This window comes from Talpa occidentalis, unplaced genomic scaffold (assembly GCF_014898055.3).
Source record: "Talpa occidentalis isolate TD23 unplaced genomic scaffold, MPIMG_talOcc4v2.1 talOcc4.15, whole genome shotgun sequence".
NCBI lineage: Eukaryota > Metazoa > Chordata > Mammalia > Eulipotyphla > Talpidae > Talpa > Talpa occidentalis.
In genome coordinates, this window is record NW_023601543.1 from 62,720,970 (window position 1) to 62,739,291 (window position 18,322).

The window sequence follows — 18,322 nt, forward strand, 5'->3', positions numbered from 1 at the left end:
TGCCAAGAACAGGTCTAAGCCCCTCTACATGTATTAAACTAATTTCATCCGCAATTTTCAGCCACCTGTGAAATAGGTAGCATTTTTTATCAAATAGTACCCATTTGTGAAAACCAAGGCTTTGGAGAGCTTCAGTACCTTACTCAAGACCTTAAAACTAGTAAGAGATGAAGCTGGGATTTTTGAACCCAAACAAGGCTAGATTTAGAAACCATACTCTTAAAACCTCTACATATTGCCTTTCTCAGAAAAAGAGATTTTCACAGCCATCCTTCAAAACTCTGCCTTCCAAAATTAATTGTATCTGTTTTGATGCGTTTACTAAATCAACTAAATTTGTGCCTGTTTCTGAAATATTGGCCTACAATTTTAACTTTAATTTTTATTTTTTTAAAGATTTATTTATTTATACATACAAAGCTGGGGTGTAGGCCAGAGGTGCGGGGGGCAAGGAGGGTGATAGAATTCACCAGAGACAGAGTGAGGAGCAGAACAGGCAAATCTACTGAAATATACTGCTGAGGGGAGCAGCGAATGAATCAGGAGAGGTCTGCTGCACCATGTGGGTTAGCTCCCTGGCTGGGGATCAAACTCATGCTACAGTGACTGCCTATAGCTTCATAGTGCTGAGTTTTAACCCCTTGCGCCACCAGGGAGGCCCTACTTTAGTTTTTAAAAAATACATTTCTGCCTTTGAATTTTATTATTATAAAAGCACATATTTCACATTTATAATTCTGTGGCCATCTCTTAGGTACACTTCATGTTGGTGATGAAATTCGAGAAATCAATGGAATCAGTGTGGCTAACCAAACAGTTGAACAGCTGCAAAAAATGCTTGTGAGTAAATGAAAGTTTCTTTTTCTTTGTTAAGATTGGCTTTCAGTTGGTTAGCTTATTTTTTAATGCACAGATAAGGGATATTCTTTAGTATCAGAGTATTTCTAGTACCATCATTTGTGTGGACTTGAACTTACACAACATTCCTAAAACTTGACAGCTGGGAAAATATTTCCTTGCAATAAATAAAGTTTGGAAACATTTTGACCATCCTTAACAGTGTGGGATTTCATCGTTTATCTGCTGTTTCTTTCTTTCTTTTTTTATTCATGCTCTTAACCAGAAGATATTTAAAGATAATCTTCCCAGTTGTGGATACATGTGAACCAGTTTTTCACTGACCTCAACTCTGCTGATATCAGCATGTCAGCAACCTCTTTCCTGTTCAGCTGAGTCATAGCCAGCTGTATTAGATTCCTGTACAGCACAGAGAGGAGGGAAGTCATAGTATATCAGGCCATTTTTGACCATACATGAAGTCCAAAGTTATTAAATAAAAAACAAATGGTATGGAGTATACCATCATAATTTAAATTATTATGTTGTCTGATTCAATTTATATTCACTTTTCAGGGGCATGTCACTCAGAAGTTTTTGTACTCATATCTATAAAATGTTAACCATTGGAGGGCTATTATACATTGTTAGAGGAACAAGGCCTTGACTTTGCAGGGCTTTTCCCAAGAACTTCTAGTGCTCCTGTGAGCAGTCCCTGCTTTATAAATCGGTTTTGTTTAGGCCTTTGTGCTGGCTTACACTAAGTGCATTTTGAGTGGTTTCCTAAGCGGTTTTGTGTGCAACATTTGTTTGTAAAAAGAGCTCTTTTTCTGTTCCCTCCAGCGAGAAATGCGGGGGAGTATCACCTTCAAGATAGTTCCAAGTTATCGCACTCAGTCCTCCTCCTGTGAGGTAATGGCTCTAACCAACCACCCTATCTCTTCTGGGTCCTAACTAACTGTCTGCTGATGGCTGAATGTTTTGGCTTTCTGGGAAATTGTTTCTGCCTGTGCTGTTGATTACTGCACACCAATTTTACAACAAAGATAACGGAACAGAGTAGGTCCCATCCACCTACTCAGCCCTGCTTGCATGGGGATCTCCTCAGCACTTGAACTTTCTGCAGGCTGGAATCGAAGAAAAAGTTACAGGAGATGCAAATAATGGCATAAGGCTTAATAAAAACTAATGGAGTCTCTGAGGAAAAAAATAAAGATCATAATTGCAATAATATTTCCAGGAAGTACATTCACTTCCCTTTCTTAAGAAATCACATAGATATTTTTTCTTTCCAAGAATATGAGACATGATCTATTTCTGTTAAGGTAGACCTTAACAGAAGGTGTGTGACAGGCCTCTAGATGGATGTTAAGTCCATGAGGAACTGGTAAACTGACTTAATTAGAGGGATGTAGGCTTTTGCAAACTTTTGTGAAGCGCCTTAATTTTGGAATATTATGTGATTCATAGGCAAGCAAATTTTCTTGAATAATACAACCCCAAAGTGTCTTTCTTACAATAGGCCTTGCCTATAGCAATTGTGGCTTTACCAACCTATATAATTCAGTTTTGTTATTGGTTATTAAATGAGATGCAGAAATCTATTATTTTTCTATTGGAATTATAAACTGGCATAAATGGTCATTGCACATGCAATTTGAGTATTTATGTTGAAGCTTGTTCTTTCACATACATCTTCCAAGTATGTGTGTTTCAATATGAAGTACACATCTCCTACTGTTAATTTTTAAGACTGATAGGCAACTTATTAGACCTCATCTAGGAAACTGAATTTGTGCTTAGAATTTGAGAGAGAAATTAAAATGCTTTTCCATTCTCTATTTAATGCTATAAATTTCATAAGAAAAATCAGAGGCTTCGTGTTTTTTTCTAAACCTACTCAAGATGTATAAGAATTTGTAGTTTTGTCATATATTTTTAGTGAGCCATGACATTGGGGTTTCTGCTTTATCAAGTCTTGAGCTCCTCTTGGTGGCTTTTTATGGAACTTCAATTCACGTTATATTTCAAAAGAAAACGTAGAGCTGCTGCTGCTGCTTCAGGATTCAGAGTTTTGAAATTTATCACCTAGAATACTAACCTTGCTGGGAAAGAGTATCTCATACATACGTTTTATGTAAAGCATCTTAATATTTTTAAATCACTGCTGTTCCTCATACCATTTCTCATTGGTTGAAGAAATTTAGTAAATACAATTGATTTTGTCTCTTTGGCTAACTAATTAGAAGGTATTGCTGTAACAGAAGTTTCTCCTATGTTTTTTAAATGGTTGAATTAGTTTTGGGGTGGAACCAGAATTATACATGTAAATTTCACACTCTTTAATTAGAGGAGCCCCACCCCCCACCTTGCCTTCTTTACCTCTGAATAGTAGTAAAGAAATGATGCTCCCTTCCTGGCCCCACACCCAACGTGTTTGACCCTCTTGTGCTCTGCAGAACTGAAGCCTGTGATTAGACTCTTCGCAACTAGGGCGGCACTTCCCAAAGAAAAACTCACTGACCACCTGCATTGCATCAACATCCCCAGGCCCTTAGTAAAAGAGGGAACCCTTCCCCTCCCCCTGGCCCTACAGACATTAGCCTCTGGGGATAGCACCTAGAGATGGGTCTGCTCATTAACATTTGAGAAGGCTCATCTAAAGGATCCTATTATTTAAAAGGCTAAAAAGTTCTAGAGGTTTTCTTTAAATCTTCTAGAAAAAACAAATGACATTTGAATATATGCGCATATTTCAAAGATTTCAAACAACTCTATTAAACCAAAAATTCTAAAATACTTATTTTCTTCCTCTCCTTGGTCTTATCATTAAGGTTAATTTGAACAATAAGGGAATGGATCCTGAAAAGGATTTTGAGTATGCTGAAGAGTCTGGAGAGTGTGATCACGGAGCATGAATCTAGGGAGAGTGGCTGTGGCTCCCGCAATCTTTGCCAGAGTGTAATATTTTTATAGGCTCGAGATTATTATTTTAATCAATCTGGTCTAAAAGATAAAGGGTTTCTTCTTTGGTGTATTTCCATCTCTTACCCTTATTAGTAATATTTGTCCTAGGCAGATTCTAAGGTGATTACAACATGAGGTGTCTTTTTTAGGTTTCTTTCACTTCAAATTGAGTGCTTCAGTCCTTTTTCACACTGGGATACCTAAAAATCATTAAATACTTTCAATCTTAATTTTTAATGAAAATTAAGCCTTTGAGTTCTTCAGCAATAATTTTACAGTGATATTTGTTGTTTTATGATACTTGACAGGGTTTTAATATTAAGTCAGTTTTCTGGGTCTCACTTAAAAAAAGCAAAGGTTATATAAAATGTTGGAGACAGCAAAGAAACGATTATTGACTTGACACTGTCATCACAATATGTGACTCTTCAAACTGCAATTTTTTTTCATACTTCTGTGAAGTCATGCAAATAAGTCAGTATGGCAGCTAAAACCGCAAAGGAAATGGTTGTCAGACAACTGTGGTTGTAACTGTTGATGTGAATATCTGTTTCTGTGCTGGTGTTCTGTGTTAATGAACCTTGTGTCTTATTTCAGAGAGATTCCCCCTCCACTTCCAGACAGTCCCCAGCTAATGGTCATAGCAGCACTAACAATTCTGTTTCGGTAAGAACTCTAGCTCCACCCAGCAAAGTGTGACAATTTTGTTGGTGCCACCTGCCATAAGTGTTCTAGTTACATGTGTTCAGTGGAAATATTGTCTTCTGCCGATATACAAGGCTACTACAGCTACAATGCAGTTTACTCCTGAAAAATCTTTGTCAACATTTTTTTCTCGCTAAAAATCCCTGTCATTAGTTAAATTTAAAGAAACGTAGTTAAAGACTGCTTTGGTCATTCCAAAAATATTTCTAGACCATCCCACTAGTATTTATGACTTTGCTCAAACCTATGCAAAGAATGTAAATTCATTGAAATTTCTAAGTATTTTTTAATTTGAAAAAGGTAACGAAATGAATGCAAGGATTTTGCAGAGCAGGCATTTGGGTATTCTTGGGCTTTGTAGTTGTCTATTCTGAGTGATATCAGCAACGTGTTTTAGTTTCCGCTATCTAAGTTTACGAATTGGTGTGCCCTCTGTTATTGTGGTACGTGCACATATTTTTGTGAATTATAAGCCTTGCCTGGACATGAAAAGCAAAAGGAACTGGCTTCAAACTGCACTTAAAGCCACGCTGTTATCACATCTTTAACACAAAGTACTTTATTTTTACTTGAACTTGGTAGTTTACTTTTTTTCAGAACTTTCCATTTTGAAATATAAAATGAATTTTTTTAAATTTATCTAAACAAATAGACGCACTTATAGGTGCAGGTATGCAATATTTTGGGGTAACAAAATATTCTCTAAGTTGCTGATATTGCTGTTAAAATTACTGAGAGTTCTAATAGTGCAGCAGTATCACTTTTTTCCTATTAATTTGCCCTTTAAAATACATCAACATTTGTATCAGGTAAAATTTTAAATAATTTAGAGATCATCTCAAATGGAATGAGATCAGTAAGACAAATTATGGAAGAAAATTTCCTATGACTTTCATTTTAAACTTCAAAATAGGCTACTAAAGGAATTAATTTATAACAGTTAACATTTAATACTTTTATGATGGTGAAAATCCATATAGCCATTGAAGTTTTCAAAATCTAAATGGTTGCAATGACTAAGTTGAAAAGGGCAAAAGCTCTTTTTAGTTGGGGTGTTTTTTTTTTTTTAAATAGGCTATTTCACTTGCAGTGGCTTTTGTGTTGAAGATGCTGAGTTGTTTCTTAAGAACACATTTTCTCTCTGCTTAAACTTACCTGCTTTCTTCAGCTTGCTGCTAAATGGCCTGGGTTTGATTTTTTTTCTTGATAACTCAACACTTCTGAGAAATGGAATAATGTATATTATCTCTTTACAAATTAAATCTAGCTCATTTTTTTTAACCATATTGTAACAGAACACACAAATAACCTTGTACGCTTGAAAAGTAAATGAAAATTTTTCTCCTGGGTTGGCTTTATTCTACAGGACTTGCCATCAACTACCCAACCAAAAGGACGACAGGTGAATAGATATCCTCTCTAGAAACTTCTCTAAACTGAGCTGCTAATAGCCAATCCTTTATTAACACTTTCCATCCCATAATGTCTGCATTTTGGACCATAACATTTGAGCGTTAAGAGCTTGTACCATTTCATTTTAACACATTACACATGACTAATTCTCTATAAAGAGTTTTTCCTCACATCTTTGTAGCTGTGATGGTTATTGTAATTTCAACCTGATAATTTTATGTTCATGGCTAAGAAATCAGCCTTTGGGGGTGGGGGTCTTATGGGCCTGACTCTGGGGGTGGAAAAAAATTTGAAGATATAAAATTCTTAGAATTCTAAGAATAACTAAACTGTACATACTGATGAACAATTTAAATAATAATTTTTGGAAATTTGAAGACTTTTTCTTACTTTATATTTGCATGTGTATTTCTATAAGCCATTTATAATGAAAAATAAGAACATAAATATCCTGGTTTTACATTCTAATATGCCTCTGTTAATTCAAACATAAAAATATGAGTGCTGCCTAACACTAGCAAGTAACTTTCCATTTGCCAGCACTTTAAAAGTGTGGATTTTAGGTGCAAATGCAGATATTTGTTAAATATATAGGCTGGATTTGCTTAAACAGAAAAATCACTCTATAGTTCCAAAACCTTCAGGTTGGTTTTACAGTGACTTAAACATTAACATTCAAATTTAATTTCAAAAGGTAGAATTTTTTATGGGCTTTTTGTTCTAGTGCCATATTAAAAAATAATCAGATTTAAAGTTAAGTTTTGCATAAATTAGCATCTGACAGAATTCACCCAAAGTATATATAGTCTTGAAACTGCATAATTAATACAACATTGGATTTCTAGCACCTTATTTTAAAAGCATTTTGAAATCTAGTAATTCACAAAATGCTGCCATATGATAATCCCTTGTGTGCTAAATGTTTCCTTGTATAATGTTTACCAATTACATTTACATATCATAAGGTTCAGAGCCTTGTACTATGCATATCTTAAAGCTCTCCTAATTTCAGGTGTTATATTGGCAAACCAAGGATTCAATTCCTTTTCTTCTCTCAGAAAAGTAAAGTACAAATATAAAGCTTAATCCCTTTTAAAATATAAAACTTAAAAAAAAATACTTTTAGAAGCTCTTTGAATCACATATAAGTTTATCTACAGTGTATCACACTGCCAGTTAGCATGTAGGCGTTTTACGGATGCCTACCCAGCGTTCTCGCTAGTTTTATAACATGTGCTGCTTTAGGGTTAAAACCTACCCTGAATGTTTATATTTATGGCTTAAAGGCTGCCACCTGATCTTGACAATTTATCATACCAGCTAAATATATGCAGATTTTAAAATGGTAAGCCTACTTCTCTGTAACTATAGGTCTATTCTGTAATAGTAGAAGCAGAAACTAAGTCTTCATTTTTATTAAGTATCTTAAGTGTCTCCTCCAAATAAAAGTAGTACAGATCTGAACCCGTATCAAAGGTAGTGATAGCAGTTTTTGTGTTGTATTTCCATGCATCATTTTTGCTTTCACCATCTAATGTCCTATTTGTATCGTAAGTGTTGCTGTGTGGTTATTAGGTTAGAGCTAACTGTTTTCTTTCACAACACCATGGCATCCTTTCTTACAAACTCCTGTTTTATAGATCTATGTAAGAGCACAATTTGAATATGATCCAGCCAAGGATGACCTCATCCCCTGCAAAGAAGCTGGCATTCGATTCAGAGTTGGTGACATTATCCAGATTATTAGTAAGGATGATCACAATTGGTGGCAGGGTAAACTGGAAAACTCCAAAAATGGAACTGCAGGTCTCATTCCTTCTCCTGAACTTCAGGAATGGTATGTTTTTGTTTTTTTTTTTGTTTTTTTTTGTTTTGTTATTTTGTTACTTGTTTTATAGTAAACATGTAGCTCTGTCAATCCATTTTTCAATTGTATATTATTGTTTAATGTCATAAAATCTGTCAGATATATTCCTTATTCTACTAGCCAAACAGAGTTCAAATTCATCATCCAGGAATTCTAAGTTCTCAGCATCTAGTGAGCTCCTACTTACAGAGTCAGGTCTTCTTTTCACATGTAAGGAAAGGAGAGTCCAGAGAGAAGCTGAAGGACTAGCCTCAGTTCTCACGCTGTCTCTTAGCAGAGCCCTCCACTCCTGTATGCTGTGTCTTTTTAGAACTGCATTTTTTTAATGTAACCTCTCTTCCCCCTTCCACTTGATCTCATCACCCCTGTTCCTCTCCACTACCAGAGAAAAATTCAAATGTCATGATTTAGTGTCACTCAGCATAGTTGAAGATAAAATGTGTTTCACTGTTAGGAGCAAAAGCAATCAGAAGCCCTGTTCCTTACCTTGCCAGTTCTTTAAAATGCATTCTGTTAGAAAGTTTATGTTGTGGGCCTCCCCTGGTGGCGCAGCGGTTGAGTGCTGGGCTGCTGCCCACAGCCTCTGCAGCACTGGTTGGTTCCCTGGCCAATGGCGAGGGTCCCACCAAAAAAAAAAAAAAAGTTTATGTTGTGAAAAGAGGTTAAAAATCAGTCAACCTTTAGACACTTTAAGAATCACGATTAGTAAATATTTTGGTAAAATCTATTTCTGCCATTATTGTTACAATTTGCTTTAGTAGAACTATTTTTTGAAAAATGTTGATGGTTTTACCTTTGTCAATACTTTGGTAATACATCAGAAGTCTACTGCAAAAGAGATAACCTTATTTTTGAGTTTTGTTTCATTTGACAAATAAATAGCTATTAGGTATTGTTGAGAGTTCATCTCAAAATACTTAAACCTAGCTAAAAGACCAAAGATATTGAGTCCATGGACATTTATAGCTGATTTTTTCACCCATTTTCCTCACAAGATAAAGGGATTTTTCAACTAATCTCTCACGTGATTTCCTCTTTCATCTATCCCATATTTCCCAAAAACATTCTTTTTTTTTATAAGATTTATTTATGGGCCTCCCTGGTGGCGCAGCAGTTGAGCGCTGGGCTGCAAAGCTGCCCGCAGCCTCTGCAGCGCTGGTTCGATCCCCAGCCACCGGCGAGGGTCCCACATGGCGCACAGACCTCTCCTGCCGCCCGCTGCTCCCCTCAGCAGTGTACTTCGGTCCTTCTGCCTGCTGTGTTCCCCGCTCTGGCTCTGGTGAATTCTCTCACCCTCCCGCGCTTCTGACTATACCCAGTGCTTGTATAAATAAATAAATAAATCTTAAAGAAAAATAAAGCTGTATTTATTTATACAAGCACTGGGTAGTCAGAAGCGCGCTGGAGGGTGAAAGAATTCACCAGAGCCAGAGCGGAGAGCAGAACAGGCAGACTGACGAAGTACACTGCTGAGGGGAGCAGCAGGCGTGGCAGGAGGGGTCTGCGCGCCATGTGGGACCTTTGCCGGGGGCCGGGGATCGAAGCGGCGCTGCAGAGGCTGCAGGCAGCTTCGCAGCCCAGCACTCAACCACTGCGCCACCAGGGGAGGCCCAGAACATTCTTGAATTTAGAATGTTACAGCTAATAAGGACCTCAGATGCCATCATTTTACATGCGGAAATGTAGGCCCAGATAGAGGAAGTAGCCGTCTCCTGTCTGGCATTGTCTTTCATTGTCACAAAATGGGTTAAACATAAGTAGGAGGAAAGTGATTTCTAAATTGTTTGTGATGATGATGTCATTATATTGTTACTGATATTTACATCATACAAAATGTGTTTGAATTTTGTTCTTGAATATGAGCATTTATTGAAAACAATTATGTAGATTCCCAGCCTCTTCTCTCTACTCAAATCATCTACATAGTGTTTCACTGATACCTAGAACTCAGTCCTCTGGAGGAATCCTGTGAAATGACAATGGAAAAAGCAGATCTGCTTCTTGTTTCCTGTAATGGTGAATTAGGTTATTTACTTAAATTCTCCTACTGAAGGGCCTCCCTGGTGGCGCAAGGGCTTAAGATGCAACCTATGAAGCTATCCGCAGCCACTGCAGCACGAGTTCGATCCCCAGTCAGGGAGCTGACCCACATGGCCCAGCAGACCTCTCCTGTCTCGCCCGCTGCTCCTCTCAGCAGTGTGTTTCAGCCTATCTGCCTGTTCTATTCCCCACTCTGTCTCTGGCGAATCCCCACACACACACACCTCTGGCCTGTAACCCAGTTCTTGTATGCATAAATTAATAAATCTTTTTTAAAAATGCAGTACTTCTTATTTTTTTCAGTAAGAGGATTTTTTTAAAGATTTTTTATTTATGCATACAAGAACTGGGGTGCAGGTGGTGAGAGGATTCACCAGAGACAGAGTGAGAAACAGAACAGGCAGATTGACTGAAACACACTGCTGAGGGGAGCTGCGGGTGAGACAGGAGAGGTCTGCTGCACCATGTGGGTAGCTCCCTGGCCGGCCGGGAATCAAACTCATACTGCAGAGGCTGTGGATAGCTTCACAGTGCTGCACTTAACCCTTTGCACCAGCAAGGAGGCCCAAGAAGTACTGCATTTTCAAGGCTCTTCATTGTGAAAAAGGTTTTGGGGAACTCAGTGATCAATTTTTCTATGGAAATCATTCATAAGTGTGATAAAGAAAATATTGCAGTGCCAAATTGGTCCTTTTTGCCAGAACATTTCTGTTACTGAACACTTCTATGCCAGAGGACCAAGGTTAAGACCTAAATCAATACAAGTAGGATTGTCGGTTAGAAACCCCTCCCCACATTGTTAAGACTGTACCATAAGCTCAGGTTAAGAACAAACAGGTAAGTATGCCCTTACTCCAACACCAAGGGACTGTACAGAAGGCTCCCTTGTTACTAAGCAAAGCAAAAGATAAGAGTAAAGGGAAAGCAAGTCTCCTACTGAAAAAACTGTGGCCTCTGACCCACCTTGAATATATTTGCATGCAGATGAACATAGCCTGGGGCAGCCAATGAGTCTCCAGCCAGACATTTGATTTGAGGATTCCTTTTTACTAATAGTTCCAGATATCTGGTATAAGCAAAAAAGAAGTCTCTGAAGAATAATACTCTTTTACTAAGCCTCATCCTGGAGTTCCTCCTACCTCCCACAAAATAAAAAAATTTGTGGCCCCTCTGGTGGTGCAAGGATTAAGACACAACCTATGAAGCAGTCTGCAGCCACTGCAGTACTAGTTCTATTCCCAGCCAGCCCGGGAACAACCCACATGGGGCCGCAGACCTCTCCTGACTTTCCCACTGCTCCCCTCAGCAGTGTACTTCGGTCAATCTGCCTGTTCTGTTCCCCACTCTGTCTCTGGTGGATCCTCTCACCCCCCACACCTCTGGCCTGTACCCCAGCTCTTGTATGCATCAATAAATAAATCTTTTAAAAAAATTCAAGGGCAGTAACCAGCAAGTCAGAATAAACCAGATATACAAGGAAAATAGCAAGACCTGACAGAATAAAACCCGAGCAAAATGATAGACAGCAGAAACAAGCCCAAGCCCACTTCATATATTGGAATTAGGAGAGAGGTTTTTGTTTGTTTTTTCAAAGATTTATTGTTATTTTTATGCATACAAGAACTGGAGTGTAGGTCAGAGGTGTGGCGGTAGGGGTGAGAGGTTTCTCCAGAGACAGGGTGGGGAACAGGATAGGTGGATCTACTGAAAATCACTGCTAAGGGGAGCAGCAGGCAAGATAGGAGGGGTCTGCTGTGTCATGTGGGTGGGTTAGCTCCCTGGCATAGGAATTATTGCATATCCATACAATGGGATGCTATTGAAGCAATAAAGAGGAATAAACTATTGATACACAATAAAATGGATGAAACCAAAGTCATTATGCTGCATGGAAGTAGTCAGGCAAAAAGACTATACTATGTGATTCCATTTATATGTAATTCCTGAAAATGCAAAACAAATCTATAGTGATAGTGGCTGTCTGGGGATGGGAGAGTGAGGAAGAGATTACAGAGGAGCATAAGGAGATTCCTGTGGTGATGAAAATTTATTTTTCTTGATTGTAGTGATGGTTTCTTGGCTATACCTATGTCAAAATGTTACCAGGCAGAGGCATCCCAGACCCCCCAAACCTGCCTGCTCTAAATAGGTTCTGCCATCTACTGCATCAACACAAAACATACTCTAGTGCTTAAGACCTTTAATGGACAGGAACTGGAATGCAATTAATGCCCAATAAAGAGAAGAAAAGGGGAATATAGTTTCCAAATCAAGCACCCTAAGTTACTCACCCCCATGGGTAAATGCCCAGCCAAACGGGGTTGGCCCGAATCACAGCCACTGAGGCCCAAAAGCTTGCCACAAGTCTAAGGCACTTTCTGGTGTGGACCCATAGGAAAGGGGGAGAAGGGGCCAGACAAGTCTGGAAGGAAAAAGCAAAACCAAATCAAGATAAACGCTGCCATTGTTAACCTCCCCCGCGGTCTCCCACACACATCTGGTTCAGGTTTCTCCTTCCATGTCCCCAAGTCGCTGGTCCAAGGCCAAGAAACAAATGCAGCTTCTTCACATCTCTCTGCTCCAAGTGCCTCCTCCAGGTCTCCTTATTGCTCTCTACCATCTTTCTTTCCTCTGGTCTCTTCTGCAACTTCTCCTCCTCCCTGCTCTGCTCCATTCCTTTCTTGGGTGGGACAGGGAACCTGCAATCTCTCCTTTCCCAGGGGACCACCCTGTTACAAGAACTGATGAAATATTGATAGTTCTTACCATAAAAAAACAATGCTTATAAATTTGACTAAATTAGAACTGAGAAGTTAGGTTCATCAAAAGTTATCATAAGAAGAGTAAAAGGGCAAGTGACAAAGTGGAAGAAGATATCTGCAAGACATATTACTAATAGGTCTAATATCCAGACCATATAAAAAAATTCCTGCAAATCAATGAGAAAAAGACAACTGGACAGGAAAGGGGCCAAGTTGACAACTAGCCATGTAGACATATAAAAAGGTGCTCACAGTAATCAGTGAGATGCACACTAAAAACATATTGTTATTCTATCACTTGCCCACCATTATAGCTAAAATAAAGCTGATTAATACCAAGATTTGGCGAGGAAGTAGAACAATAGTTACTCATAAAACTGTTGCTGGCAATATAAGCCATTACAACTTCCTTGAAAAATCACTTGTTTTCAATAACATTGAATGGCATTCTGATAGTGATTTTGGATTCCTTATATGTCAGTCACTCAGGGACCCCCTGGCTGGCCCACAAGAAAATCATTAAGTAAGCAAAACATTCTATGGTAATATCCTGTAAGGCAAGTATTTGCTTAGACTAAAACTAAGAGAGCAACTTTTTACAGCAGTTGTGTATGTGTTGCCAAGGCTGAATATTATAATCCAGTGGAACAAAATTTGAATTTTCTGATTATAATTCTGTGGATTTCATCATAGTATACTTTTTCTCTTTTCGGCTAGAATTACCATATAGTAATAGTATCCTTTATGAGACATCTGCTGTGTGCTTTGCACTGTGCAAGGGACATTATTTGCATTTTTTTGTTCTAATCCTTTACAGCAGCAATCCAAGAAGCATGGAGAAGTTAGGGAACTTGCCAATAGAATGCAGTGGCTAAGAGCATGGGCTCCGGTGCCAGACTCTCTTCACTCTCCTTATTAGCAGTGTGACTTGAGGCAAATTGCTTAACTTTAATCCTCAATGCCCCTCTCATCTGTAAAGTGGTGGCACAATTCCACGTGTTGTTAGAAAGACTAAATGAGTTATTACATGTAAGTTTCCTAGGAAAACACCTAACACTAAGTCGATTAAAGAAAGCTTAGGAGTGAGGATTCAAACCAGGCCCATCTCAACTCAAAATCCCATGTTCCTTCCACGATATGTCATGACTATATGTTTAAGTTTCTCAGCTGTTTTATCAGATCATGTATGCTCAGAGAATACAATGTCATTTTATTATAAGCCTATATTTTTAAAACTTTTCTAAGAAATTGTCATGAAAGACAATGAACAACCTTTATCCGACTGATTTGAAGTTTGTGGGAAGTGGGTTCATATAAACTCTTCAAATGAATGTTTCTTCTCTTTAATCAACATAAAACTATACTTTTGTTGTTTCTTTCTTTGTGTGCTAGGCGAGTAGCTTGCATTGCCATGGAGAAGACCAAACAGGAGCAGCAGGCCAGCTGTACTTGGTTTGGCAAGAAAAAGAAGCAGTACAAAGATAAATATTTGGCAAAGCACAATGCAGGTAGGGAAAAATACAACAGTTACCAAAGCGGGTTAACCATCTCAAAGGGCAAAATAGATGTAATGTCTCAATTTATTCTTCAGAGTTCTCTATCCAAAAATTTTACCATATGGGAGCTGCATCAGCTTGCAAAAGCTTTAAGAAACCCCTTTCGATTATTATGCTGTTTATTTGCCAGATCTTGCAACTATCCTTTATAAGAGGAAAATACTATTTGAAAATAGTATTCTCTGTAACTAAAAGAATCCAGTACATTAAGTTCTTTCCTGAAAAAAGAGAGTTTGGGATTTTGCTCAGTCTCTAGGATTCTTGTCTCCTTGCTGAGATTGGTCTTGGGCAAATACTCTGGCTCCTGGCTCCTCTCCCGTCCTCCCACATGCTCCTGTGACACATTTCTAAGGTAAATGTGTGTTCTTAATAGAAAGCTGTAGTTTGGGGATTGTTGAAAGAGCACAAATAACATTGAATACTAACTTGGCTTGGTTGGTTTCTGGAGCTACTTCTTCCTCCCAGAATTCCCTGGCTCCCAAAAGACCAAGACTATTATCTTGGTCTTCAATTCATAGTATGTTTGTCTATACGGAAGCTTGCAGTCAATTTAAATCAAAGTATTTGCTCGTTTTGCTAAAAACTGAAGTAAATACCAAAAAAAGAATGATCTGTCATTGCAGTAGAATTCTCAGAACTCCCAGATCATTCTTTTTTCAATGTGTAACTTAAAGAAAATAGTGATATGCAAAGTGGGATTTATTTCTTTTCAAGAGCTGCTTAATATATCACTTCTTTTATAAAGAACTTTTCTAAGGAATTGAAAGCCCCCACGTTGGCACAAGAAAATTCCCAAGGTTTCAGAAATAATTTCAAAAAGCAAATATGTAGCCAAAAAAAAAGAGAGAGAGAATGAAGTGAATGTAATCATGCATACCCAATTTGACAGTCTTTGCTTAACACATATGAAATGCATTTTTTCCATAGTACAATATGTGTTATTAGCATTCACTCGAAAAATTTATTTCGAAAATCTGAATTGACCATCTTTTAATCAGAGTTAAAAGTATAAACATTTTGTTTTGTGATAATTTGAAAAACACAAATGTAGCATAGAAATACTGAAAAAAATGTCAGGTATATCATGAATTGTATGAATAGGGCTGTAATACTGTATGCTGCAAAAATTTTACCAATGATTCATTCATTAGTGTATAGTTTAGGCTGTCTGAAGCAATCATATTACTGCTGCTTTGTTATCAAAACATAAATTGTGATGCCTGTAAATATAAATTTATTTTTCCCATTATCTTTTCATTTTTGATGTCTAGTATAGTAGTACATATAACATCTACAGTGTTTTGTATCATGTAAGAAAATACTGGTATATGACAGAAGATGCAGCTTGTAAACAGATAATGTAAGCTCATAATACAAATAAATATAGTATAGTAAAAAAAGTATAAACATTTTGAAATACTGTATAATGTGGAATGAATGTGAGTAGACACATGGGTTAAAAGTCTTTCCTTTCTCGTTAGCTGCAGTGTACCACATTTTTATTTCCAATAAAATGTAACTATCTTTACTGATTATATACAACTACAGAGCGCCAGTCTGATTAATGGCACTTTTTTATTTTATAAAAGGAAGAAATATTTAAAGCAGATTACTTAAATATATTTTAGCGACTATTAATTTTAAATGCTCAAGCAGTTAATATTTGAAGAAATTCACTGTAGTATCACAGAATGTTGTTCAACACGAAATGTCAGTGGTTATTGCCAAGTTCTCCATAAGTCACTTTTATTTCCATCACCTTCTAACAGACTCATAAGATGTGTTAACATGGGTAGATGGATAGATAGATGGATAGGTAGATCACCTTATAATTTTTACAATAATTTTAAATTATATATATAGAGAGAAGGAATAGAAATTAATTTAAACCTAAAAAAAAGAAGTGACTGATAATTTCATCATTAGCTTTATAGTCTGCCAATGGAGAGCATGTAGACAAGAGTAGTCAAACTGCCAATATTCTTTAATTCAGCTCTGATGAAAAATAAGCCAATTGATTGAAAAAAATTAGAATCTCTCCGACAAAGATATCAGTTGAATCATTCACTTAAGAATTTTGTCAAAGAATCAGCATCTTATCTGGCAATCAATGAATTTCATCCTCCCCTTTTTTTGGGCAAGCAAAACTAATTTATTCAGAAATAAATATGAACTTCACAGTTTCGTAAGGCTAATTAAACATTACACTCTAACATTAATATTGGAAACAACAAAATTTTATGGTTAAGACAATTGGTTTAGGACTCACTAGATCTAGGTAGGTGTTAATCTAGACTTAACCTAACTTACCTGGTCATATGACCTTGGGAATGCCGGAGTAGACATTGCTATTCCCATAGAACAGATTTTAAAAACTGTTCAGAGAGTTGACAGTACTTTTTCCATATTTTTACCTATGGGGCATCACTGATCTTCCATTGTTCATTTTCTCTCTGATTCATCACAGGTGGTGCACAGTAGTTCACAAATATACCTGTTAAGTTTAACAGGCGACTAGAAATAGGCCAGGAATTAGCCCATCTGACTGTAACTTGGACAAATCGCATGGTTCCTATTGGCCTCAAAACAAGGGAATCAGGTTATTCAATCGGGTATCTTTTCAAATTCTTTGATCACTGGGCATGACAAATGGGTATTATTTTGTGAAGCCAAGTACTCTTTATTGAGGTAACATTAGTTTACAACACTGCATGGATTTCAGGTGCACAGTTTCTCACCTCAGCAACTGTATATATCACCCCACTCCCACAGCCAAATGTCCAGTCACCATCCACCACCAACCAATTGGAAGCCAAGTACTATTTTACTATCCCTTATCACAAACTTCAGCTCTGTGCAGCATTGCCTATCAAGTTTAGGGAGTATCATCCTTGACATAGAAGGCAAGAACCTCTTAGGGATGGAAGAGAGGGGTACAGGCCAGATGCGTGGGAGGGTGAGAGGATTCACCAGAGACAGAGTGGGGAAAAGAACAGGCAGACTGACGAAATACACTGCTGAGGGGAGCAGCGGGAGCAACAGGAAAGTCTGCCGCACCATGTGGGACCCTAGCCGGCTGGCCAGGAATTGAACCTGCGCTGCAGAGGCTGCATACAGCTTCACAGCGCTGCACTCAACCACCTGCTCCACCAGGGGAGGCCCAAGTTTCTTTCTTTTTTATTTTCTTTTTTATTTTTGTGTAGAAGAAATGGGGTGTAGGCCAGAGGTGCAGGGGAGCTGGGATGAGAGGATTTAGAGACAGTGTGGGGAGCAGAACAGGCGAATCTACTGAAATACACTGCTAAGAGGAGCAGTGGGCAAGACAGGAGAGGTGCCTGAGGTGGCTTAGCTCCCTTGCTGGGGATGGAACTCAGGCCATAGCAGTGATAGAGCTGAGACTTAACCCCTAGGCCACCAGGGACACCCTTCAAGTTTCTTTGTAGAACTTGTATTTAGGCTTTTCTGTGATTGTCTACTCAGAATGTCACTCTTAGGGTGCCTTCCCCCACAAGGTCATCACTCATCAACTCTAATTAGTTTTCCTGATCAGGAGATGCCCAGCCTTTTTCCTGGATTTTCTTAAATGTACTGCTTGTCAAGGCCTTTCTGTCACCATCTCTTCAGATTTCTTCCCCTTCACCAACCAACTCCTCCATTATGTTCATTATAAAATCCAGAAGAACCATTTGCTTAGTGCGTATATTTATTTTTCAAGAGATGAAATTGTCAGAAAGAGAAGTATTTCATCAGCCATTCTCCTTTTAGCTATGATGAACACTCATTCTCATATGCAGCATTGCCTATATAAAGAATTACTCTAAAAGAGAAATAAATACTACACTGGTAAGGCAGATGCTTTCAGAACTTTGAAATATATTCTTTAATACCAGGGACTAGCCAAATGGGCTCATGGGCCACATCAAACTATATTTCTAAAGATTTTTCTGGCCTTTTCAGAAGTTCATTGCAAAATACAATAGAGGATCATCCTATAGTAAGTAAACTAAATATAAGTAAACTAAAATAAGGATCACATTTTTTTTCCTATGTCATATCTTTGAGAATTCAGCATATATATGTATGTATGTATGTATGTATGTATGTATGTATGTATAGGTAGATAGATAGATGATGGCAAGATCCAAATTTTATTTTTTTAAAGATTTATTTATTTA

General features: G+C 37.8%; 1 protein-coding gene across 6 annotated transcripts in view; it reads left to right on the forward strand.

Moving 5' to 3' along the window:
• The window catches only part of CASK (calcium/calmodulin dependent serine protein kinase), a 392,726-nt gene that overhangs the window by 355,533 nt on the left and 18,871 nt on the right, over positions 1 to 18,322 (forward strand). For 2 of the 6 annotated variants that reach the window (XM_054695765.1, XM_037512502.2), the window contains exons 16-21: positions 755 to 840; positions 1,681 to 1,749; positions 4,402 to 4,470; positions 5,876 to 5,911; positions 7,563 to 7,759; positions 13,984 to 14,099. In XM_054695765.1, coding sequence (XP_054551740.1) covers positions 755 to 840; positions 1,681 to 1,749; positions 4,402 to 4,470; positions 5,876 to 5,911; positions 7,563 to 7,759; positions 13,984 to 14,099 — 573 coding nt within the window. The remainder of the gene's footprint in view (positions 1 to 754; positions 841 to 1,680; positions 1,750 to 4,401; positions 4,471 to 5,875; positions 5,912 to 7,562; positions 7,760 to 13,983; positions 14,100 to 18,322) is intronic. The other 4 variants (XM_037512504.1, XM_054695767.1, XM_054695766.1 and 1 more) reach the window with 2 other exon arrangements.